The 26,826-nt window shown below is 43.6% G+C and overlaps 1 protein-coding gene across 1 annotated transcript in view; it reads right to left on the bottom strand.

Annotated features, from left to right (window-relative positions):
• Positions 1-26,826, bottom strand: part of LOC124803171 (putative inorganic phosphate cotransporter) — a 127,277-nt gene that overhangs the window by 67,256 nt on the left and 33,195 nt on the right. Inside the window, exon 6 of the mRNA XM_047264354.1 lies at positions 26,259-26,405. Coding sequence (XP_047120310.1) covers positions 26,259-26,405 — 147 coding nt within the window. The remainder of the gene's footprint in view (positions 1-26,258; positions 26,406-26,826) is intronic.

Here is a 26,826-nt window from a genome sequence, read left to right as displayed (position 1 = left end):
ACTTGATCATATAGATCTCTCAAAACGGAATAGTGATACTCTATAGTGCATTTCATTTCCCTTGCGCTCTGGGGACTGTATTGAATAAGAACTTTCCTCAACTTTGGCTTTGCCATTTTAACCCACCAGTCAATAGCAGTGGCATATCTACTACGGGCTCGCAGGCATATTGCCCATGTTTCTTTAATCAGATCTTCTAAATCATGATTAACTAACAAGGAAGTGTTCAAATTCCACTGATTCTTGAATCGGCGAACCGGCTGTCTTGTTAGATTTATGCAAGCTAAGACACTTGAATGGTCTGAAAAGTACGTAGGAATGGTTTCTACTTTTGTCACGGAAGTTACAAGATTTTTAGAAATATATAGTCTATCAATCCTGCTACGTGATGTTGCCGTGACATAAGTGAACTCAACAGTGGAGGGGTATTTGATTTTCCATATATCCTTTAACTCTAAACCAGTAACTAGTTGTTTTAGTTCACCTGAGGAATTAAAATTAGGTAACTGATCTTTTCGATTTAAAACACAATTAAAATCACCTCCAAGTAATAACTGTCTTAGAGATTTCCTTAACAAGTATATCAAGTCATCTTTGAAGAAACGTGCCCTGTCAGCTCGATGAGAACTTCCTGAAGGGGCGTACAAGTTGATGATAGTCACATCATAGATATTTAGTCCTATTCCCCTTCCGGATTCCAGTCGTTCCACCTCGCTTACTGTAATCCCTTCCCTTACCAAAATAGCTGTTCCAACACTTGTTTCGGGAGACACATTTATGTAACTGACAAAACCGGGAATTACCAAATCCGAAATTAGAACTTCTTGTAACAGGGCAATATCAGTCGCAGATTCGTACAAAAATTCCTTAAGGGCCGATAATTTCAAACCAGTCGTGATTTTATTTATGTTTATAGTGGTGACAGAATAAGATTGCGTCATTGTGCTGTCACTATGTAGTTGTTTTGTTGAACTAATTTAGTTTACTGTGGTTCAGGATTCAGTTAAGCTGTAACAGTTTTCTCGGAAGGCTGAACATGGAATAACACTTCAATCAGTTTATTAGTTACTGTCCCGTTTTTTTCTACTTCTGATGTTTTCTCTTGTACCGCAAGCAGACTGATTTCCTGGTAAACTTTCTGATTTTTCCTCCAGTGATTCGTGTACGACCGTTTCGGACTGAACATTCTTTGGGCTTGGGTCGCCCCTACTGGATTTTCCCTTCCCTTGGTTACGAGCTACATTCTCATTTGGTTGCGTCGGTATTTTACTTCGCGGCTTATCTGGAGCAGCAGCAGACGCTTTAGCAATTTCGGTTGCCGGCGCCTGCCCTGAGGTGTTGACCGTGATTTCAGTTTGGCCACCACCTCCTCGTTCTTTATTAATTTCACTCACTTTCTGATCTAGGGAAACAAATGGAGACTGTAGTTTTGCATCCTCTCCCTGAATTTGTTTATTAACAGATAGATTCTGATCTTTGCAATCGGCTACTGCACCTGTTGTTTCTTGCAAATTAATGCTGCTTACACCCCTTCCATTTTCTGGTACCGTATGTGTATTATCTATCTGTTCATTAGTTTCCATTCGCATTTTGCCTTCAGGTTCCTCAGCCTTCTCATCGCACTGTTTTTGCTTGCGAAGTGAGGGAGTGGGACAAGACAGCTCGTCCTCTGAACAACTATCAGTTATCTCCAGAGGTCGTTTTTTCGGTTGCATTTCAGTTTCACGAGTAGTGGCAACGGGGTTTCCTTTTGTTGTTAACAGGGGAAATTGACTGTTATCGTGAAGGGAGACATCAGCTTGTCCCGCTGCGTTAACATCCTCAACCAGTTGTTCAGGGCTATTCTTTGGTAACAGATCATTTAAGGTAAGCTTCTGACGCTGTATCAAATTACTTTTAAGCACAACAATTCACCGCGGACATTCCTGTCTGAAGTGGCCGGTTTCGTTACATATATGACATGTAGCTTCCTGACCTGTATAAACAATTTGTGCCTTATACCCACAAACAGTTATGTGAGACGGAATATTCGTTTTAACGTCCATCTCTACACAGCGGACCCCGTTAAAACACTGCAGTTTAAAGCGAGGCGACCATCTTTCATTTGTAATTGATTTAACGTCTCCATAGTTTAAAAGAGCTTCCTTAATCTTATCATTTTCAATTTCAATGGGGAGATTCAAGACACGAACGGTTTTGTAATGAATGTCCGCTCTATAGATGGAAACCTTACTTTTATAACCATTTCTATGCACAAAATCTACTTCATAGCCCCACTTTCGTAACACTTTATCAACAGTCGAAGCACTGATTAACTTGACAAAAACACAGTATTTTTCCTGATCCAGTTGCCAGGTATGAACGGTTTCAGAATTTAGACCAATTACCTGTGTAATCCAGTCATGTATTTCCAAGGATGTCGGCTGAACAGGACGGGATTCCTTGTCAAACGCAAATACTAGAGTATTCTTCCTGAGGTTTGTAGCCATGGTTAATCCAGCGAAGCAATTTCGGTTAAACAACCGAAATTCCAAGTAGCAGCAGCAAGACCAGAAAGAGCGATCAGATCACAAGGAACAGGAACGAACACGGAGATTAACGGACAGACGGCACTCGGCGCAGCACAAGTACAGCGATGTAAACACTGAAGTGCAGCGCAACAGTTAACAGCGGCCACTCGCGAGCGTGGCTGAAACGGAACTACCTCGCTCGGCCACTTCGGCCGGCGCTGTTTAACATCTACATCTACGTGATTACTCTGCTATTCATAATTAAGTGCCTGGTAGAGGGTTCAATGAGCCACCTTCAAGCTGTCTCTCTACCGTTCCACTCTCGAACGGCGCGCGGAAAAAACGAGCACTTAAATTTTTCTGTGCTAGCCCTGATTCCTCTTCTTTTATCGTAATGACCGATTCTCCCTACGTAGGTGGCTGCCAACAGAATGTTTTCACAATCGGAGGAGACAACTGGTGACTGAAATTTCACGAGAAGATACCGTCGCAACGAAAAACGCCTTTGTTTTAATTATTGCCACTCCAGTTCACGTATCATGTCAGTGGGACTATCTCCCCTATTTCGCGATAATACAAAACGAGGCGCCTTTCTTTGAACTTTTTCAGTATCATCCGTCAGTCCCATCTGATACGGATCCCACACCGCACAGCAATACTCTAGAATAGGGTGGACAAGTGTAGTGTAAGCAGTCTCTTTAGTAAATCTGTTCCACCTTCTAAGTGTTCTGCCAATGAATCGCAATCTTTGGTTTGCTCTACCCACAGCATTATCTATGTGAAAAAGCACTCTGTCGTCAGGCCACGAGTGGCTTACCGGGACTATCCGACGCCGTGTCATCCTCAGAGGAGGATGCGGATAGGAGGGGCGTAGGGTCAGCATACCGCTCTCCCGGTCGTTATGATGGTATTCTTGACCGAAGCCGCTACTATTCGGTCGAGTATCTCCTCAGTTGGCATCACGAGGCTGAGTGCACCCCGAAAACATGGCAACAGCGTATGGCGGCTAGATGGTGAACCCATCCAAGTGCCGGCCGCGCCCAACAGCGCTTAGCTTCGGTGATCTCACGGGAACCGGTGTATCCACTGCGGCAAGTCCGCTGCCATTATCTATGTGATCGTTCCAATTTAGGTTATTTGTAATTGTAATCCCTAAGTATTTAGTTGAAAATACAGCCTTCAGATTTGTGTGACTTAACGCGTAATCGAAATTTAGAGGCTTTCTTTTAGTACTCATGTCAATAACTTCACACTTTTCGTTATTCAGGGTCAATTGCCACTTTTCACATCACACAAATATCTTACCTAAATCATTTTGTAATTCATTTTGGTCAGCTGATGACTTTACAAGACGATAAATGACAGCATCATCTGCAAATAATCTAAGAGGGCTACTCGGATTGTCTCCTATGTCGTTAATATAGATCAGGAACAATAGAGGGCCTATAACACTTCCTTGGTGAACGCCGGGTATTACTTCTGTTTTACTGGATGACTTTCCGTCTTTTACTACGAACTGTGACCTTTCTGACAGGAATCTTCCCCCGTTCACTCGAAAATCTTCAATCTCCCTTCCTCAAAACCAATAAACTTTTCTTTAAAACGTCCTTCAATCGGTCAGCCTTGTCTCGGTGTCTTCAAAATTAACCATCTCCCCACATACCTATAAACACCTGAACAACCATCTTCCCCTCACCATTGATCAGACTAGCTTCCATCTCAATTTTCCCGCTAAATATTATCTTCTTCATCTCATGCATCTCTTTCCCCAACAAGTGGACAATAATAGTATGAATATTTTTGTATTCCTTAGAGACAATATACCAAGGCTTGAGTCAGTTTGCTCTGTTCCCTCAAGCCCAGTACCTGCATAATACAAGTAACGAATGTCTAGCTTATTGTATATTTCTTTCCTAAACGGCCTACCTATTTCATTAACTTCAGTGCCATGTCCTATGCCTCCAATCTCACTGCAGATGTTCCCATGGTTCAGTTGGAGCCATTAACTTGTATCTCCTCTACGTCGGAATATGCCCAACTGACTAACGCCGATCTGCCCCGTTCAGTTCGCTGTCGGGGAAACTTTTACAGACCACTACCCAACCACCCAGAGATTACAACATTTCGATGCTCTGAACGGGCACGACCGACTTCCTTCCTCATCCTTCCCTAAACCAATGGGACCGATGCCTTTCCTATTTGGTCCTCTTCCCCAAATCAGGTTCAAAATGGTTCAAATGGCTCTAAGCACTATGGGACTTAATCTGAGCTCATCAGTACCCTAGACTTAGAACTAATTAAACCTAAATAACCTAAGGACATCACACACATCCATGCCCGAGGCAGGATTCGAACCTGCGACCGTGGCAGCAGCGCGGTAGCGGACTGAAGCGCCTATAACCGCTCGGCCACATCGGCCGGCCCCCAAATCAGGCAACCAACCTGTTACAGTTCAATAAATGCACATCATGTTGTAAAAAATGCCCTCAACATAATCCAGAAGGAATCACCCACGGCGTCTGCCCGTCTACAAACATCCAGTCCCATGCCCTAGCCTACTAAAATATATTCAACTATCCCGTGACTCTAAACAAACCTACTGTCGAACGCAAAGCCCACAAAATACTAAAACTGCCAAGTCATCCATCCATCCATCCATCCAGGAGGAGGATATTAGTGTTTAACGTCCCATCGACAACTAGGTCATTAGAGACGGAGTATACGCTCGGATTAGGATGGAGAATGAAATCGGCTGTGTCCTTTGAAAGGAACTATCCCGGCATTAGCCTTAAGCGATTTAGGGAAATCAGAGAAAAGTTAAATCAAGATGGCCAGGTGCGGGTTTGAACCGACATCCTCCCAAATGCAAGTCCAGAGTGCTAACCACTGCGTTCCGCACTCGGACCCTTTCATCCATCCGTAGTGATCATATACAAGAGCAAATCCCTAATGTAACCAATCTTCACCAATGACAGTATCGCTGTAGCATCCATGTTCTTAAACTACTACAAGTCCCTTGAATGCCATAACTGTCAGTAGCCACATAGTTCTAATAATTCGCTTCAAATCGAAGACTACCAACCACTGCATCATTTTCCGTCTGATCTACAGTCTTGGTGTTTTACTGTACATATATCAATACAACGCTCATTCTATCATCCTATAGACCTGTAAACACACCACATCGTTTCTCGACTTGATAACAGTCCCAAAACATGAAATCCAGCCTAACTACCTGACCAGTTACAACGGTCCCCTCATTACCTTCTCATACGACCATCATTGTCATGTCCCCACCCCCAGCCCCCCCCCCTCCCAAAAAAAAATCATCCACTGTTTGTGCCGTTGAGATCCAATCTTCAACTGTGTGCAGAGGGACGATAAAATGACAGTAAGGAAAATGCTGTGAAAAAATTAAGAGAATATTTTCAGGAATGTGTTGTTTAGATGTTTATTTTCCTTTTTTCTCAGAAAACCACAAATTGCGTTGTTAAAGAGCTTCCGTGAAGGATTTAAATGGTTATAGTTCAACGTAAGCCTGGTAGTTAAGTCAACTGCGAATAACTATTTCAGCACCGTTTACGGCCGAGGACGAAGGACACCTTCAAACTAAAAGCCACTTCCGATGCCAAAAGAAATCATTAGCAAACTTTGAGGTAGTATTTTTATTTCACTTGACGACCATACAATCTTATTACAGGAATAACTATGTGTTGATAGCTGACTGTTTTGTAAAACACGTTCATGAACAAGCAAATTTTTTAGCGGCTTTAAGAGCTCCACAGCTTCTTGTTTTCGGCAGCTTGAAGGATTAGGCTATTATGCGGATTACCTATTGTTAGACGGGAAGGTCTGTGGCATTTCACGGCGTCTAAAGCCGTAAACACGAGAGCTTTATCGAAAGCTGCCAAGGCAAGCAAATACGGAGGATAGACCCTCTGTCCCAGCCATTAGCATGCGAATACACTTGTCCAAGTGCAATGATATCATCAAATTATCACTCCCTTCAGTAAACCACCGATCGGCACAAGAGTAAGGAATAATGTCTCCACCAAAGTGGGAAGTAAAACGCCCGTTATCCCAAAGACGACCGTTTCTTTTCGCCTTATCAGTGTTTGTCACTTGACATATAAATTGCCTTATAAATATTCTTTGAATCACTTTTTCCGCCACATAACTGCACCCACATAGTAAACTTATATGGTCGAATACCTAAACCCATTAAAAACTACAATAACTCTCACTACGGCATTTTCTGTTACCAGTACGTGCCTACTGCGCTTCGCAAGGAGAAATCGCAGATGTAGTGAACAAAATACGAGTAGCACAACCAAATTCAGCAGGTATTGCTTCATATAACTTCCACAACTAATTCTCAGGAATTTCTGTACTCACAACTGAATTGTTATTTGTAAAAGGTTCATGTCCCAGAAAGTAAATTTTTCAGGAGACACAGAAACTGTTTCACTACACAACGCTCTTAAGCATGGTGTCGTGAAGTTGCCGTGTAGCAACTGACCCCAGGATGAAACAATATACATCAATACAACATTTTTAGCCATCGAGTAAGGTCAGTAACCGAGTTTGAAAGTATGGAAATGACCCATTTTCGAATCTGACGATGCTGATGAGGCAACAAGCGTTCCGTTTGTGTTACGCAAGTTTATATTAATACAGTAATAAAAGAGTGTGTTATGAGTATTAAGGTGAATTAATAATGTACCTAAATTACAACTACAAGCAAAATACAGCAAAGGAGACATTCGTGGGTCTGCTTCAACTTTATCTTGTGCAGCCTTCACTGGCCACTGACTGATACTGTTATAAAATGGTGTCTGCTCGTCAGGTATGTTTTGTAGAATTATCTGTGCATCCTCTAGTTTTTTTCTTTTTTGTTGACACAGATCTGCTACATGATTTTATATGGACGTATTTCCTTCTCTACCTCAATACCCTTCTAACGATCACTTCTGTTGTTGAGGTGTGACCCACGTTACACCAAACTATGGGGACGGATATAAAGATCAGTTATCTCCGGTAAACGTAATTTGAAAGGAAAGCAGACATGACACCTTCTCCAAATCATTGATTCAACTAACTTTTTAAAACTGATTCTAGTAGCCAACACCTTTCGCTTAAACAATGGGAAGGTTTCGCAATACAGACAGAAACGTTTTCTCCATCATTACTCAGTAATTAAGCTAAGTCGCTGAGCTACACTAACGTTTATGTGGAATTGACAGATAATAATGACATAACGTTGCATATCCAATATACACCTATGTGCTGGACCAATAACATGTTTGTCGCTGGAAACCAACAAGTGCAGTCATCATTCGTGTTGCCCGTACAAGCGTTTCAGCTAGAGACCCAAATCTTCTACCACAGGTAGGACGATATCGATGACGCACTCTTCGATTTCTCGCAAACAGTTACAGGAGTTAACATGGTAGGAGAAATGGAAGTTCATTTCTGAAAGACCCAACTGCGATGTAATAATGAGAGCAACAAGATGAAAAAGAGCTACCTGACGTACTGGTTATGACAATAGAATCGCAGTCTGGAGGGGCATGGTTCAAATCCTTGTTCGCTCTTCCTCGTTTAGACTGTCCGCCATTTCCCCATATATCTTCAGTGTGTAATCATGAAGGTTTAATATGCTAGACCACAGCTCACTCCCTTATCATGCTTTTGTGCCATAGCTCTGCCCCTGAAACGCTATATGTAAACGGAGGCAAGCAGTAAAAAATGATAATAACTGTAAGTATGCATTACCGTATGAGGCTGGACGCTGCCAGGAGCATCGCTCTACGTCAGAAGAAGTGAGTCTCAGAATCTCATCCGCGAAATATATCATACCTCTATACATGTTCATGCATTGTGAAAGATATTTTTACAGACGAACAACACAGATACTAGATATGCAATTTAAATAGGGTATTTATTGTTTGGTTTTGGGTCAGTCAACAACTAGGTTACTATCGACCGTAATACACTACTGGCCATTGAAATTGCTACACCAAGAAGAAATGCAGATAATAAACGGGTATTCGTTGGACAAACATATTATACTAGAACTGACATGTGATTACATTTTCACACAATTTGGGTGCATAGATCCTGAGAAAACAGTACCCAGAACATCCATCTTTAGCCGTAATAACGGCCTTGATACGCCTAGGCATTGAGTCAAACAGAGCTTGGATGGCGTGTACAGGTACAGTTGCCCATGCAGCTTCAACACGATACCACAGTTCATCAAGAGTAGTGACTGGCGTATTGTGACGAGCCAGTTGCTCGGCCACCATTGACCAGACGTTTTCAGTTGGTGAGAGATCTGGAGAATGTGCTCGCCACGGCAGCAGTCGAACATTTTCTGTATCCTGAAAGGCCCGTACAGGACCTGCAACATGCGGTCGTGCATTATCCTGCTGAAATGTAGGGTTTCGCAGGGATCGGATGGAGGGTAGAGCCACGGGTCGTAACACATCTGAAATGTAACGTCCACTGTTCAAAGTGCCGTCAGTGCGAACAAGAGGTGACCGAGACGTGTAACCAATAACACCCCATACCATCACGCCGGGTGATACGCCAGTATGGCGATGACGAATACACGCTTCCAAAGTGCTTTCACCGCGATGTCGCCAAACACGGATGCGACCATCATGATGCTCTAAACAGAACCTAGATTCATCCGAAAAAAATGACGTTTTGCGATTCGTGCACCCAGGTTCGTCGTTGAGTACACCATCGCAGGCGCTCCTGTCTGTGAAGCAGCGTCAGGGGTAACCGCAGCCATGGTCTCCGAGCTGATAGTCCATGCTGCTGAAAACGTCGTCGAACTGTTCGTGCAGATGGTTGTTGTCTTGCAAACGTTCCCATCTGCTGACTCAGGGATCGAGACGTGGCTGCACGATCCGTTAGAGCCATGCGGATATAATGCCTGTCATCTCGACTGCTAGTGATACGAGGCTGTCGCGATCCAGCACGGCGTTCCGTATTACTCTCCTGAACCCAGCGATTCCATATTCTGCTAACAGTCATTGGATCTCGACCAACGCGAGCAACAATGCCGCGATACGATAAACGGCAATCGCGATAGGCTACAATCCGACCTTTATCAAAGTCGGAAACGTGATGGTACGCATTTCTCCTCCTTACACGAGGCATCACAACAACGTTTCACCAGGTAACGCCGGTCAAGTGCTGTTTGTGTATGAGAAATCGGTTGGAAACTTTCCTCATGTCAGCACGTTGTAGGTGTTGCCACCGGCGCCAACCTTGTGTGAATGCTCTGAAAAGCTAATCATTTGCATATCAAAGCATCTTCTTCCTGTCGGTTAAATTTCGCGTCTGTAGCACGTCATCTTCGTGGTGTAGCAATTTTAATGGCCAGTAGTGTAATTGTACTTGAACAGGTGCGATTAAAATTTAATAAAACCTTTCTTATCAGTTAACAGAAATAACGCCAATAGACATACGATGAAATAATTTCCAAAAAATTACCTTAAAGTTGTTTCTAGTTGACAATAAATGTTACCCGCTATTCCGCTAAATATTGAAACATACGGATGCATGTGATTTCTCAAAAGATAAGCTGTTAAAAATACTGTCGTGGAATAAGTTTAGTTAAAATTACTGTACAAATGTTTATGGCTGGTTGCCCTTTGCTATAAAAAGTTGGAAAGAATCAGTCACTACGATAGCAATTAAAATCTACACTGAAGAGACAAAGAAACTGGAACACCTACCTAATATCGTGTAGAGCACGCAGAAGTGACGTAACACGACGTGGCATGGGCTCTACCAGTGTCTGAAGTAGTGCTGGAGAGAACTGACGCCATGAATCCTGCACAGCTGTCCGTAAATCCGTAAGAGTAGGAGAGGGTGGAGAGTGTTCCTGGAGCCACTCTGTAGCAATTGTGGTTGTGTGGGGTGTCGCATTGTCCTGCTGGATCTGCCAAAGTCCGTCGGAATGCACAATGGACATGAGCGGATACAGGTAATCAGAAAGGATGCTTACGTACGTGTCGCCTGTCAGAGTCGTATCTAGACGTATCAGGAGTCCCATATTACTCCAACTGCACACGCCCCACACCATTACAGAGTCTCCACCGGCATGAATAGTCCCCTGCTGGCATGCAGGGTCCACGGATTCAAGAAGTTGTCTCCATACCCGTAAATGTCCATCCGCTCGATACAATTTGAAACGAGACTCGTTCGACCAGGCAACATGTTTCCAGTCATCAACAGTCCAATGTCGGTGTTGACGGATCCAGGCGAAGCGTAAAGCTTTGTGTCGTACAGTCATCAAGGGTACACGAGTTGGCTTTCGGCTCCAAAAGCCCATACCGATGACGTTTCGTTGAATGTTCCGCAAGCAGACAATTGTTGATGGCCCAGCATAGAAATCAGCAGCAATTTGCAAAAAGGGTTGGACTTCTGTCACACTGAACGATTCTATTCATTGGTCCCGTTCTTGGAACATCTTTTTCCGGCTGCAGCGATGTCGGGGATTTGATGTTTTACTGGGTTTCTGATATTCACAGAACACTCGTGAAACGGTCGTACGGGAATATGCCCACTTCATCGCTACCTCAGATGTTGTGTCCCATAGCTCGTGCGCCGACTTAAAATTCACTTAAATATTGATAACATCCCATTGTAGGAGCAGTAATTGATCTAACAAGTGCGCCAGACACTTGTCGTCTTATATAGGCGTTGCCGACCGCAGCGCTGAATTCTGCCTGTTTACGTATCTTGGTATTTGATTAGGCATGCCTATACCAGTTTCGTTGGCGCTTCAGTGTATGACCCACTATTTTAGGAAGTGGCACTTCCACCTAAAAAACTGTTTAAATGCATTCTAAACTCGACGAAGTGTAGTCAAAGCAAGTCCATATGCAATTGTAGGGCTGCCCACTTGTAAAAAAATAAAGCAAGTCAACTAAAATGTGGCATTCTGCCAGTAGTCCATCATAAGCACTACACAGAGGGGGGTCTTCTCACTGGAGAAGACAGCGTATGTCAGGAGAGTGTTCTCCTATGCAGAGGCGTGTTAATAGCACTCTATTCCGCTTCTGTGATTGGAAGCACCTGCGCCCCGGTCGTGTGCGTGACGTCACCACCCGCAACTTGTTATCTGTCTCTTCTAGCCACTCTTCCTCTCAACAACTCAGAAGACTTTTCGTCAACAGCGAGATCGCTGTACGCAGAGGGACTTGAAAGCGAGCCACTATAGGCGTTATGCAGGCGTCCTTGGCTGCTGCAGTCACCAGTTCGTTACCTCAAATTCTCACATATCCTGGTACCAAGCAGAATATCGTCTCGTTCCCTAGATGTTGTACTCGTAGACGACGCAAGGCCTCTCTCTTCGGTACATGTTATTTAGTTTCTTTATTTTCGTGCTCCGTGGATAAGATTTTCGACCACTTTTTGTGATATGGGACAAGTCAGTTTTAGAATTATACAGGGTGAGTCACCTAACGTTACCGCTGGATATATTTCGTAAACCACATCAAATACTGCTGAACCGATTCCACAGACCGAACGTGAGGAGAGGGGCTAGTGTAATTGGTTAATACAAACCATAAAAAAATGCACGCAAGTATGTTTTTTAACACAAACCTACGTTTTTTTAAATGGAACCACGTTAGTTTTGCTAGCACATCTGAACATATAAACAAATACGTAATCAGTGCCGTTTGTTGCATTGTAAAATGTTAATTACAGCCGGAGATATTGTAACCTAAAGTTGACGCTTGAGTACCACTCCTCCGCTGATCGATCGTGTGTATCGGAGAGCACCGAATTACGTAGGGATCCAAAGAGAACGGTGATGGACCTTAGGTACAGAAGAGACTGGAACAGCACATTACGTCCACATGCTAACACCTTTTTATTGGTATTTTTCACTGACGCACATGTACATTACCATGAGGGGTGAGGTACACGTACACACGTGGTTTCCGTTTTCAATTACGGAGTGGAATAGAGTGTGTCCCGACATGTCAGGCCAATAGATGTTCAATGTGGTGGCCATCATTTGCTGCACACAATTGCAATCTCTGGCGTAATGAATGTCGTACACGCCGCAGTACATCTGGTGTAATATCGCCGCAAGCTGCCACAATACGTTGTTTCATATCCTCTGGGGTTGTAGGCACATCACGGTACACAATCTCCTTCAACGTACTCCACAGACAGAAGTCCAGAGGTGTAAGATCAAGAGAACGGACTGGCCAATTTATGCGTCCTCCACGTCCTATGAAACGCCCGTCGAACATCCTGTCAAGGGTCAGCCTAGTGTTAATTGCGGAATGTGCAGGTGCACCATCATGCTGATACCACATGCGTCGACGAGTTTCCAGTGGGACATTTTCGAGCAACGTTGGCAGATCATTCAGTAGAAACGCGATGTATGTTGCAGTGCTCCTCTCCGATACACACAATCGAACAGCGGAGGAGTGGTACTTAAGCGTCAACTTGAGGTTACAATATCTCCGGATGTAATTAACATTTTACAATGCAACATACGGCACTGATTACGTATTTGTTTATATGTTCAGATGTGCTAACAAAACTAACGTGGTTCCATTTAAAAAAACGTAGGTTTGTGTTAAAAAACATTCTTCCGTGCATTTTTGTATGGTTTGTATTAAACAATTACACTAGCCCCTCTCCTCACGTTCGGGCTGTGGAATCGGTTCGTCAGTATTTGATGTGGTTTACGAAATATATCCAGCGGTAACGTTAGGTGACTCACCCTGTATAAGGGGCAGTCAAATGAAAACGAGACAAGAGGAAGAAAAGAAAATGAACTGTAATTATTTCAGAAGTAATAGCCATAACTATTAGTAAATTTGTCTCACTGTGAGACAAGACGGTCAGTGCTTTCATGAAAAAATAATCGTTGTTGTCTACGGTACCATGATTGCACACAGCAGTTCTTTTTCCGAAGCAAATCGACGGCCACAAAAGTCGTTCTTCATGGCTCCAAAAATACGGAAACTGCTTAAGGAGAGTTCGCGACTGTATTTTGGATGTGCACGGGCTTCCCAGCGAAACTTATCCAGCGTAATCGAAGGAAGCTTCGCATTATGTGGTCGGGACTCGACGTGTCACCGCTATCACATGGACAGAATGAATAGATGACTGTAATTCAGCGAGGTTTGGGTGTGGAGAGCTAAAACAGATGAACACCAAAGATATGCGGGAGAAATATTGTCCACATATCGTGTAAAGACAGTTACACCATTCCAATAATACATATGGGCGGACGGGGGTTACGGCGGTGTTACAAGCAATTCTCCTCTGTTTGTACAACATTCCTTGTAGGAGGTTTATCCGCCAACCATTCGTTGCTGCAGTGTCTGTCTAAGGCGTCATTGTACCGTAGTATTGGAGGGCTATTTAAGCTCTTACATATTTATTCCTCAAGACATCTAACTGATCAGCGGAGGGCATGCAGTGGATCGGAATCATCTCTACCTTCCTGCCCCATCTGATAATGGATTGCGTGGAGGAAGACTTTTGGTATCCGTCTGTATGCGACCTAATTTCCCTATTTATTTCTTGTGATCATTAGGAGATATATAGACATATATATACCCTGAAAAACACCGTAAGTGCATGACGGAGGGTAATTAGCAAGGTACCTCATGTTAGGGTTTCTTCCTGTTCCAGTCGTGTATGGGGTGCTGGAACAGTGACTGTTTAAGCGCCTCTGTACACGCTGTAATTGCTACAGTCTTGTCTTCACAATCACTACGGAAGTGATACGTAAGTGGGTGAAGAACATTTCTAGATTGTTCACTTGAGACTGGTTTTTGCAGCTTTACAACTAGACTTTCGGGCGATAACTCGTACCTGTCTTCAGCGGTCTGCCAACTCAGGTTTTTCAAGATTTACGTGACGATCTGTAAATCAAACAAATCTGTGACCTTTCGTGTCGGCATTCTTTGTGTTCGTTCAGTATCCCGTGTTAGTCCTATTATGCACGTGTCCCACACACTTAATCAATATTCTGACAACGGATCCACACGAAATTTGTAATCGGGCTCTTTTTTGGACAGACTGATTTTCCCGGAATCCCCCAATGAACTGGAGTCTGTCAACTACCATATCTTATGACTGAGTTTACGTCATCGTCGTATTTCATATCCATATAAATTGTTACACTGGAGTATTTTTATGAATTGAATGATTCCAGATGTGACTTATTGGTGTTGTAGTCATAGAATACTACATTTTTCCCGTTTTGTGAAGTGCGCTGTTTTATGTGTATGAGCATTTAAAACATATTGCCAATGTTTACATCACTTGAAATCTGACAGGATATTTCAGATTGTAGTTTTTTGCAGTGTAGCTGACTACTCGGCATTGCCCTGGTATGTATTTATTTCAATTCCGTTAGTCCATCAGCTTCTTTCCCCTCTCTCTGTTCATCTCCCTTCTGTGTCCCTCTCCTCCGCCCACTGCTCTATGTCCACCTCCTCCATCCACCATTCTCTGTCCGTCCCTCCTTCCCCTCTCTCTGTCCGTCTGCTACTCCCCCCCTCTCTGCCCATCGCATCCTATTTCCTTCCTATGTCCATCACCTTTCCTTCCATTTCTCTGCCGTCTATCTGTACATATCCTACTTCTCTCACATCTCCTGAACTATGTGCTGTACAATGATATAATTTTGTAGGCACATTCAGCGGCATATGAGGATATTGCTAAATGTGTTGCAGATAGAGTTAGTAGCAAAGAAATAATAAATTTAAATGTCATGATTACATGCTTACTGCGACAGTTTTAATGCACAAACAGCGAAAATGTAGTAAGCGATAAACTTTTTTCCTTTCATAGTTTGAGGAATTGTCAGCGAGGAAAAGTTTTGTAAAGTTTTGAAATTGTATGTAAAGACTGTCGCAAGGCACTAAGCGCTCTGATTCTCAAATACTGGATAGCACGGATCGTAGCATTATGCGCTGCATACATTATGCAACGAATAATGAGGAAATGTGGATTCAACACATCCAAGATCGTACACACATCAAAAAAAGTTTTGCATCAGTCCGGTTCCCAGAACGACCAAAGGTAGACGTTGACTGTGGATATTGTATCACAGATACAGTCCCTTTGACTGTTCAGAGATGTCACTAAACCCGCCCAAAGATGTAAACAACCATGCATGAGCAGCGCCTATTAGACGGAGGGGGTCCGACAGCCAATCAGTTCCAGTCATTCCACCAGGAAGGAGGTACACAGCTCGTGTTGTCTGTAGTTCAACTATGCCGTCCGTATTGTTACTTTGTGCCAGGAAGGACTCTCAACAAGGAAGTGTCCAGGCGTCTAGGAGTGAACCAAAGCGTTGTTGTTCAGACATGGAGGAGATACAGAGAGACAGGAACTGTCGATGACATGCCTCGCTCAGGCCGGCCAAGGGCTATTACTGCAGTGGATGACCACTACCTACGGATTATTGCTCCGAGGAACCCTGACAGCAACGCCAGCATGTTGAATAATGCTTTTCGTGCAGCCACAGGACGTAGTGTTACGACTCAAACTGTGCGCAATAGGCTGCATGATGCGCAACTTCACCCCCGACTCCATGGCGAAGTTCATCTTTGCAACCACGACACCATACAGCGCGGTACAAATAGCCCCAACAATATGCCGATGGACCGTTCAGGATTGGCACCACGTTCTCTTCACCGATGAGTGTCGCATATGCCTTCAACCAGACAATCGTCGGAGACATGTTTGGAGGCAACCCGGTCAGGCTGAACGCCTTAGACACACTGTCCACAGAGTGCAGCAAGGTGGAGGTTCCCTGTTGTTTGCCGGCCGGAGTGGTCGAGCGGTTCTAGGCGCTTCAGTTTGGAACCGCGAGACCGCTACGGTCGCAGGTTCGAATCCTACCTCGGGCGTGGATGTGTGTGATGTCCTTAAGTTAGTTAGGTTTAAGTAGTTCTAAGTTCTAGGGGACTGATGACCTCAGATGTTAAGTCCCAAAGTGCTCAGAGCCATTTGAACCGTTTGAACCCTGCTGTTTTGGGGGTGGCAATATGTGGGGCCGACGTACGCTGCTGATGCTCATGGAAGGCAACGTAACGGCTGTACGGTACCTAAATGCCATCCTCCGACCGATAGTGTAATCATATCGGCAGCATATTGGCGAGGCATTCGTCTTCATGGACGACAATTCGCGCCCTCATCGTGCACATCTTGTGAATGACTTGCTTCAGATAACAACATAGCTCGACTAGAGTGGCCAGCATCTTTTCCAGACATGAACCCTATCGAAAATGCCTGGGATAGATTGAAAAGGGCTGTTTATGGACGACGTGACCCACCAACCACTCTGAGGGATCTACGCCGAATCGCCGTTCAGGAGTGGGACGATCTGAATCAACAGTACTTTGATGAACTTGTGGATAGTATGCCACGACGAATACAGGCATGCATCAATGCAAGAGGACGTGCTACTGGGTATTAGAGGTACCGTTGTGTACAGCAATCTGGACCACCACCTCTAAAGGTCTCGCTGTATGGTGGTAAAACATGCAATGTGTGGTTTTCATGAGCAATAAAAAGGGCAGAAATTATGTTTATATTGTGTGTGTAAGCATTGTATTCATTAGTTCGAATCGTATCGTGTAGCACATATCAACCAAGCAAAGCATTTTCCCAATTATCATAAAGTACAAAAGTCAGAGAGTAAACAGCTTTTCAAACAGCAAATATTTTTATCAAAATCACGTACTATTCTTCAAATCAATAAGCATCTTGTACTGTACAATTCCTAAGCAGCCTGTCTACTTCGTATGGGTTCAGGCTATCTCTACTAAATTTCATCAAAAGCGGGTTGTAAGAAATTAAACGTCAAGCATAGTGCGGCAGTTTTCACGCATCCCACTGTTTATGACTTCACACATGCTGAACTATGTATCGTACAATGATATAATTTTGCAAGTACATTCAGTGGTATATGTGAACACTGTCTGCAAATTGTGTCGCAAATACAGTAAGTAGTAAAGAAGTAAGAAATTAAAATGTCATGCCTGATGCGAAAATGAACAGCATAAATGTTGTAAGGGATGAAATTTTTTTCTTCTATTATTATGTGAGGACGCAGCGGAAAAAGTTTCATAAAGTTATTATGTGTGAAGTTCGTTGCAAGTCACTAAATGCTCTCTTTCTCAAACACCGGATGAATAAAACTGGGGTAATCGTGCGTCTTGGGTTATGCTTCTTTTTCGCTCCCATTCTTACCCCTTTGATAGGGACGAGGTACTTACTCCCTTACAGCGATTCTTTTCAGACAGTAAGTGATATATGTGCCAAGTTTCAGTAAAATCAGTTCAGTGGCTACATTTAGATAACACACTAGTGGCCATTGAAATTGCTACACCAAGAAGAAATGCAGATGATAAACGGGTATTCATTGGAAAAATATATTATACTAGAACTGATATGTGATTACATTTTCTGGCAATTTGAGTGCATAGATCCTGAGAAAACAGTAACCAGAACAACCACCTCTGGCCTTAATAACGGCCTTGATACGCCCGGGCATTGAGTCAAACAGAGCCTGGATGGCGTGTACAGGAACAATTGCCCATGCAGCTTCAACACGATACCACAGTTCATCAAGAGTAGTGACTGGCGTATTGTGACGAGCCAGTTGCTCGGCCACCATTGACCAGACGTTTTCAATTGGTGAGAGATCTGGAGAATGCGCTGACCAGGGCAGCAGTAGGCTTTTCTGTATCCAGAAAGGTCCATACAGGACCTGCAACATGCGGTCGTGCATTATCCTGCTGAAATGTAGGGTTTCGCAGGGATCGAATGAAGGATAGAGCCACGGGTCGTAACACATCTGAAATGTAACGTCCACTGTTCAAAGTGCCATCAATGTGAACAAGAGGTGACAGATTCGTGTAACCAATGGCACCCCATACCATCATGCCGGATAATACGCCAGTATGGCGATGACGAATATACGCATCCCATGTGGGTTCACCGCGATGTCGCCAAAAACGGATGCAACCATCATGATGCTGTAAATAGAACCTGGATTCATCAGAAATAATTGCGTTTTGCCATTCGTCCACCCAGGTTCGTCGTTGAGTACACCATCGCAGGCGCTCCTGTCTGTTATGCAGCTTCAAGGGTAACCGCAGCCAAGGTCTCCGAACTGATAGTCCATGCTGCTGCATACGTCGTCGAACTGTTCGTGCAGATGGTTGTTGTCTTGCAAACGTCCCCATCTGTTGACTCAGGGATCGAGACGTGGCTGCACGATCCGTTACAGCCATGCGGATAAGATGCCTGTCATCTTGACTGCCAGTGATACGAGGCCGTCGCGATCCAGCACGGCGTTCCGTATTACTCTCCTGAACCCAGCGATTCCATATTCTGCTAACAGTCATTGGGTCTCGACCAACGCGAGCAGCAGTGTCGCGATACGATAAACGGCAATCGCGATAGGCTCCAATCCGACCTTTATCAAAGTCGGAAACGTGATGGTACGCATTTCTCCTCCTTACACGAGGCATCACAACAACGTTTCACCAGGCAACGCCGGTCAAGTGCTGTTTGTGTATGAGAAATCGGTTGGAAACTTTCCTCATGTCAGCACGTTGTAGGTGTCGCCACCGGCGCCAACCTTGTGTGAATGCTCTGAAAAGCTAATCATTTGCATATCAAAGCATCTTCTTCCTGTCGGTTAAATTTCGCGTCTGTAGCACGTCACCTTCGTGGTGTAGCAATTTTAATGTCTAGTAGGTATATATGGAGTTCTTTTTTTCGTGATGCAGTTTTGATGAAATATTGCCTATACAATGCCCCTAACGGTTCTGAAGTTACCAATTAAAAACCCCCTAAAAATCGGTCAAGTAGGCTTGGAGATTAACTTGTTCAGACAGACAAAGTTTTAGTAAAACTTTAAATCACGATATATTTTTCTTAAGTGATCCGATTTTGATCAGCTAAAGGCCTTGCGATGCGGAAACTATGCTCAACTTACCTGGGAAAATCCATGAAAATTCTTCCTGTAGTTTTGGAGATGGCGTGTTCAAAGCAGGGTGACATGACAGTTTTAAAGATTTATTGTTAGTGCAGATCTATATCTACTACGTTTGCCTAAAAGTTCGAGAACAGGTTTTTTTATTTCTGAGTTTGAAATAATAAAAAGGAACAAATGTTGTTTTTATGTTACCTGGTATGTGTGCATCCTTGAAATGACGTTGGTCATGTTTCCTCACAAACTCATTAGGTGACAGTGCTGTTCTCAGCAACACACAGTTTGGGTTCTTGGCGCATTAGTCACGGTGAGACAATGGAGCTGATTGTGAGTAAAGAGTGAACGTTAAGTTCTGTGTTAAGCTCGGGAAAACCCTTAGTGAAACGTGGACAATGATTAAGCAGGCTTATGCAGGAGTGGCACTTTCAAGATGTATTTTCGAGTGGTAAAAAAGGTTTCGTGAAGCCAAATTTTCAGTGCAAGAGAATTCCAGAGCTGGTCGCGCGTCTAAAGCACATAACGATGAAAACGTGGAGCGGTGGTGTGTGTAAGGCAGTTATTGCAAGCAGACTGTCACGTAACTGTGTGCGTGATATCAATATAACTTAATTTGAATTGTGATATGTGGCGCAAGATTTTACGTAAAGATTTAGGGAAACGGAAATTTAATGCAAAACTCGCCACTCAAACAGTAACAGACGAATAGGAAGAGGAAAGGTGAAGAATTTTTTACTGAACTACTGGATAGAGCCAGACGTGATCCCACATTTCTGTCAAAGATTATTGCTAAGGTGAAAATTGGCACTAGCAGTATGGTCCTCACACGAAGCAACAAAGTGCTGAATGGTGGACTCCTACATCAGCAGCCTCAAAAAGTCAAACGACAACCTTCGGGAGCAAACAGTTTACCATGAGTGTTTCTCTAGATCAAACAGTGAACCAAAGTCTTTACATCGAAGTCTTGATACGCTTGAGACAAGCAGTTCAACGTCGCCGTCCATATCTATGGCATTCTCAGTACTGGTTCTTGCTGCATGACAATGCAACACCCCCTACTGCTTCATCTGTTACCGAGTATCCGGCCAGACATTCTGTTAATGCCATCCCACATCCGCCACATTCACCCGACCTCTCGGCTTGCGATTTTTTCTTGTTTCCGCGAGTGAAAGCTACCTTAAGATGTCGCAGACATCCAACTTGCTGTGACAAATTAGCTTACAATCATCGCAGTTGAAAATTTCTCTGATTTAGCAGTTGAAAATTTCTCTGATTGCTTCCAGGACCTCCAGAAACGTTGGAAAACCTGTATAAATGGCTAATAGGACTATTTCGATAGGAGCTAGGATCATTACTCGGTAAGAACAATTTTTTTTAAACCTGTCCTGGACCTTTCTCGTAGAGGGAGTACTTATAATTCTTGAAACATTTTTGAGTCACTGTAGGTCCCCGAGAAGATCACCATCAAGGACTAAACACCAGGAGCACCACCAGATTGTTGAGAAAACTAAGACTGTGGTTGTGTCCAACGTGTGCTCTGTGTTTGTGAGAACAGGGCAATCTGTGTTTCGCACAAGCGATGCTTTCTAAAACTATGCTGATCCGTAGATATAGGGTTCTCAAGAAAATTTATTATGGTTCAAGGTTTCTGCAGCAAACCCATGTGAGGGATATTGGTCTGTAATTTTGCGGCTTCGTCCTTTTGCTCTTCTTATATGCATTAATCACCTGCGTTTTTTCCATGCGCTTGGGACTTCGCATTGGGCGAGAGATTCGCGATAAATGCAAGCTAGATAAGGGGCCACTGCCGTAGAGTACTCTGGAAAACCGATTTGCGATTCTTTCCGGACCTGTTCACTTATTTGTATTTAAATCTTTTAGTTGTTTGTCTACGCTAGGGATGCTAATTACTATGCTGTCCAAGCGGGGGTCTGTCCGATGGTCAAATGATGGGTCATTCGTACGATCCTCCTTCGTGAACGACTTCTTGAACGCGAAATTTAAAACTTCGGATTTCGTTGTGCTGTCTTCAACTGCCACACCAGATTGGTCAATAAGGGACTGGGTGGAAGCCTTAGACACGTTTAGCGATTTTAGATAGGACTATAATTTTCTCGGGTTCTGTGTCAGATCTTTTGCTAAGGTATGACGGCGATAGTTCTTGTGTGCTTTGCACTAGATCTGGTCACAGACACATGAATCTCTACCAATCTTTTCTCGTCGTCATTTACGTTTTCTCTTTTGAACCTAGTCTGCAACAGCCTCTGCTTCCTCAGTATTTTAGGCATTTCGTTATTAAGCCATGGTAGGTCTTTTCCATCCTTTATCCACTTGCTAGGCACGTAACTCTCCAGACCACGATTTACAATCTGCTTAAACTTCGCCCACAATTCCTCCATATCCTTCTTACTGGAATTAAGTGATGTCAGTGTACTGTCTGAGTGAGAAGTTAACAACTACGTATTTGCTCTTTCTAGCAGAAACACTCTCCTAGCCTTCTTGACTGATTTATTAACTTTCGTAACCATAATTGCTATAACGACGTCACAATCGCTAATCCCCATTTCTATGTCCGCCCCTGGTAGCTGAGTGGTCAGCTCGACGGAATGTCATACCTAACGGCCCGGGTTCGATATCCGGGTGGGTCGGAGATTTTCTCCGCTCAGGGACTGGTTGTTGTGTTGTCCTTATCATTTCATCCCCATCGACACGCAAGTCACCGAAGTGGTGTCAACTCGAAAGACTTGCATCAGGCGAACAGTCTACCCGACGGGAGGCCCTAGCCACACGGCATTTCTATTTCCATAATGACGTCGATAAGATCCATCTTATTTGTAGCTACAAGGTCTACGATATTTCCATTTGAGCATAATCTGCAAATAACCAGGGGGCGGGGGGCTAGTAATTTTGTTTGTCAGGCCCTTAATATACAAAAACAAGGGTCACAACGGGCTTCGTTGAGGCACTCCTGAAATACTTTCATTTTCGACGGCGACTCTCCATTAAACATAACATGCTGCGTTCTCCCAGCTAATAAATCCTGAATCTATCCACAGATTTTGCTGGATATCTCATATAATCGTAGTCTTTTAATAAAACTGGGCGTCGTACCAAGTCAAAAGCATTTCGGAGTTCAAGAAATATATGTATTCGCCCGATAGGCTTGATCCATAGATTGCAGGATGTCCTGCGAGGGAAGCCAAATATGTTTCTTACGAAGGACATTTTCGGAATCCAGGATGGTTGGAATGGAGGAAGCAGTTCTGTTCGATACCCAGAATTACGTTTGACTCAGAATATGTTCTACACACATCAAAAAATTTTTTCATCACCTCAGTTCCGAGAGTTCCGGAACTTGGTCAGAAAATTGGAATAGAGATCAATATAAACGTCGTCCACAAACAGCCCTTTTCAGTCTCTCCCAGGCATGTTCGATAGGGTTCATGACTGGAGAACATGGTGGCTACTGTAGTCGAGCGATGTTGTTATCCTGAAGGAAGTCATTCACAAGATGTGCACGATGAGGACGCGAACTATCGTCCACGAATGCATCGTCAATATCTGCAGATGTGGTTGCACTATCGGTCGGAGGATGGCATTCACGTATGGTACAGCCGTTACGGCGCCTTCCATGACGACCAGCGGCGTACATCGGCCCCACATAATGGCACCCCAAAAAAGCAGACAACCTCCAGTTTGCTCCACTCGCTGGACAGTGTGTCTAAGGTGTTCAGCCTGACAGGGTTGCTTCAAGCACGTCTCCGACGATTGTCTGGTTGTAGGCATATGCGACACTCGTCGGTGAAGAGAACGTGTTGCCAATCCTGAGTGGTCCATTCGGCATTTCTTTATGCATGCCTGGCAGGAGCTAGTCTCAACAACAGGAGCGTACTTTTCCGCCATTTTCAGACTTGAGTCCTTTGATTGCCCCTGTAGAATCCGTAGCAGAACTTTCTAGAAGTATCTGGAACTTTCCTCCTGTCAAAGAGAATCTACGGACAATGACCTCCTGTGCTTTCCCAACCCATCTTGTTGACTTAGCGACCCACACTTTTTACCAGGTGCCGGGGATTGGTCAGTTGCCACCCCTACGTAAAAGAATAACTCTGGACACAGCGTCTAGGTAGCTTGCTGAATTTTAGTTAGACACACACTCGGACTGGAGTAACCAGTGTGTACACACCTTATTATGGAATGTGTAGTTAGATATTGAGTGGGGGTGAGATTTGCATGCTAGGTCGCGTTCAAACCTGTCGGGATCAGCACCATCTCGAGTATGGCGTAATGGCCTGTACTTGTTTTTGCCTTTGCGTGTAAATTTTAATAATCCCTGAATTTATTGTAGTTTGGAACGAAGGGTCTTGGCATACTGGTAATTTTTGTCTGTCTGGATCTCCCCGTATAACTGCAAGTCCGTGGATCCGTTATAAAGCAGATACTTATCCTGCATGTATAAAGAGGTTTTCCGCGCTGGATTCCTATGCTATATTAACGTAACCCACCCATATTTTGTGTAAAAGTACAGATCTGACGTAGTATAAGATTATCTGTGTTTTTTATATGTCCAATCTGGTATCAGTCTTTGTAATAAATGGCCAGATTTTTGAATGCAGACCCATTGTCATTCAAGATTCTTCCGCTTCCCTGTCCTTCAGAGACATTTGGTAATGATTGCAGAATCTCTCAAAGAAAATGGACGCTGAATAAAAGTATCAGGTGTATAAGTATGAAACCGGAATTACCCTAGAGATGGTGCTAGCCGTCAGTGTAGGGCCCGTGAGACCACATCTGCAGCGCCATCTGCTTCCTGTAACGGCTGACGACAAATGTCAAAACACAGTAACCCAAGTTCCATGTATCGGTATCTGTTTCAAATCAGTAAAAATGTCGAGTTTTGTGGCTAAGAACTACGATTTGCGGACAGCATTGGTTTTCTGTTATCATTTGAAGAAAACTGCTGCAGAATCGCACCGACTGCTTTTCGAAGCTTTCGGCCAACATCTCTTACGAAAACACAGTGTTTCGAGTGGTTCTAGAAATTCAAAAGTGGTGATTTTGACGTGAGAAACGACGAGCGCGGGAAACCACCGAAAACCTTCGAAGACAACGAATTGCAGGCCTTATTGGATGATGATGATACTCAAACTCAACAGGAACTCACGGAACAGTAGAATGTGACGCAGAAAGCCGTTTCTCTTCGGTTGAAAGCTATGGGAAAGGTACGGAAAGTCGGAAAATGGGTTCCGCATGAACTGAATGAAAGACAGCAAGCAAATCGAAAGACCACTTCTGATATGTTGCTCGTCAGATACAAAAGAAAGTCGTCTCTCCATCGAATAGTGACAGGTGATAAAAAATGGATATATTTTGAGAATCCTAAGCGTCGTAAATCATGGGTGAATACAGGCAAACCATCAACATCCACTGTAAGACCAAGTCTCTTTTTAAAGAAGACAATGATCTGTGTTTGGTGTGTTCAGAATGGTGCCATCTATTAGGAGCTGCTAAAACCTGCTGAAACAGTTAACACTGTTCACTACCAACAGCAAATGATCGATTTAAATCGAGCATTACGTGGAAAACAACCGGAAATTGGAAAAAGACAACACAAAGTCGTATTGCCCCATGATAACGCCCCATCACACACAGCAAAACAGGTCAAGGAAGCGGTCGAGGCGTTCAGTTGGGAAATACTAGAGCATACGGCTTATTCTCCAGACTTGGTTCCGTCCGATTATCATCTGTTTGCATCACTGGGATACGCTCTCGCTGAACAACACTTTAATTCGTTTGAAAATGTACGAAAATGGCTCGCTGACTGTTTCTTTGGCGTGGAATTCATAGCCTGCCGGAGAGGTGGGAGAAATGTGTAAATAGAAATGGAGAAATATATTACCAGTTTCAAACAATAGACGTGTAATTATTGCAACCAAATTCCGATTTCTTACTTCTTCATCTGGTAGCTTCGCCACTGGATGGTCCTGCCAGATCTTAGCGTATCCCTTGCATTTGTGTGATGTTTCTTGATGTGATGATTAGATGGTGTTGGTCTTAAATGTTTTAGTCTATGAATTCAGGTCCTGCGCGACTCTTCCATGTGGAGTGAACGATTTACCCGCCCACGAGGCGAGATACAGCAAGTGAAACCTTGTACCGTGTGCTAACTAAAATAGAACGCCCTCTTGCTCTTCGTGACGACAACGTTCAGTATTAACCAATATGGCCAAATGATACAGTTAGGCTCACTTTATTATAATTGGTGACTAAGGACAAAATTAAGACTCCATATGGCACAATTGGGCTCACTTTATTATCAGTAGTAAATAAAGACAAAATTAAGATCATCCCCTTCCCCCTTTTACGTAACGCGTTTCGTTGGGTTTGCATTACGGAATATAGAGCTAACATAGGTGGAATTAAGACACATCCCTTTCACCTCGTCCCATTGTGTCGAGATAGATATAATTAGATACATGACTTTACACCTGGAGGTTACTCGCTGATATCGCCTATCGCGCAGTTGCACGACAGTGGTTTGTTTGTCTGGGACGTGAAAATGTTTCGCCTGTCGGGCCTCATGTAACTCAGAGCACGGAAACATTATGATAAATATTCGTTTGACTACGTTGTCGAATTTAAATTTACAAACAATTCTAGCCTGGCAAGATGTGATGATGCCAGAAATAAACCAAGTTCCAATAATCTCATACGTAGAGCGAGATCGAAAGAATACTTACTTGTTGGATGTCGAAGCCGAGAGCCTCAGACATGTACTTGGGGCCTTCAGTCATCAGAAAGAAGAGTCCTCCCAGACTGCCAAAGTGCAGTGCCACCAGCGCCAGGAACGGACAGGAAGTTATCACCGACCAGAACGGTAGCACCCTCTGAAACAGGACGGCTGTGTTGGTGCTCACACATATTCCATGTACTGGAATTCCTACCTGCCCATGTAACAGCAACATTAGTAAAAGTCAACGGTACATTTCAGATTATGCTTGTCCATTATCTACATATATACTGTACTAAATTACTTTTGAGGACTATATCCTAGCTCTGATCCCAAACACTCTTTCAACGCCCTACATCTCTACCTTGCACATCTTCAATCCCACCAACTGAATAACTAAAAATTCGCAATTTGTCTACCCCTCGATCTTGAAAAATCCAATTTTCAAATATGGCATTTCGATATCCCTTCAGTAAACGATAACCACATTATTGCATTCTGGCTATCCAAGTTGTCATTGTACATAACCTTTAAAAAAGGACCAAATCCATATATTCCACTACATTGTAGTGTATCTT

This window comes from Schistocerca piceifrons, chromosome 6, assembly GCF_021461385.2.
Source record: "Schistocerca piceifrons isolate TAMUIC-IGC-003096 chromosome 6, iqSchPice1.1, whole genome shotgun sequence".
Lineage (NCBI taxonomy): Eukaryota > Metazoa > Arthropoda > Insecta > Orthoptera > Acrididae > Schistocerca > Schistocerca piceifrons.
This window is presented reverse-complemented; position numbering and strand designations above follow the sequence as displayed.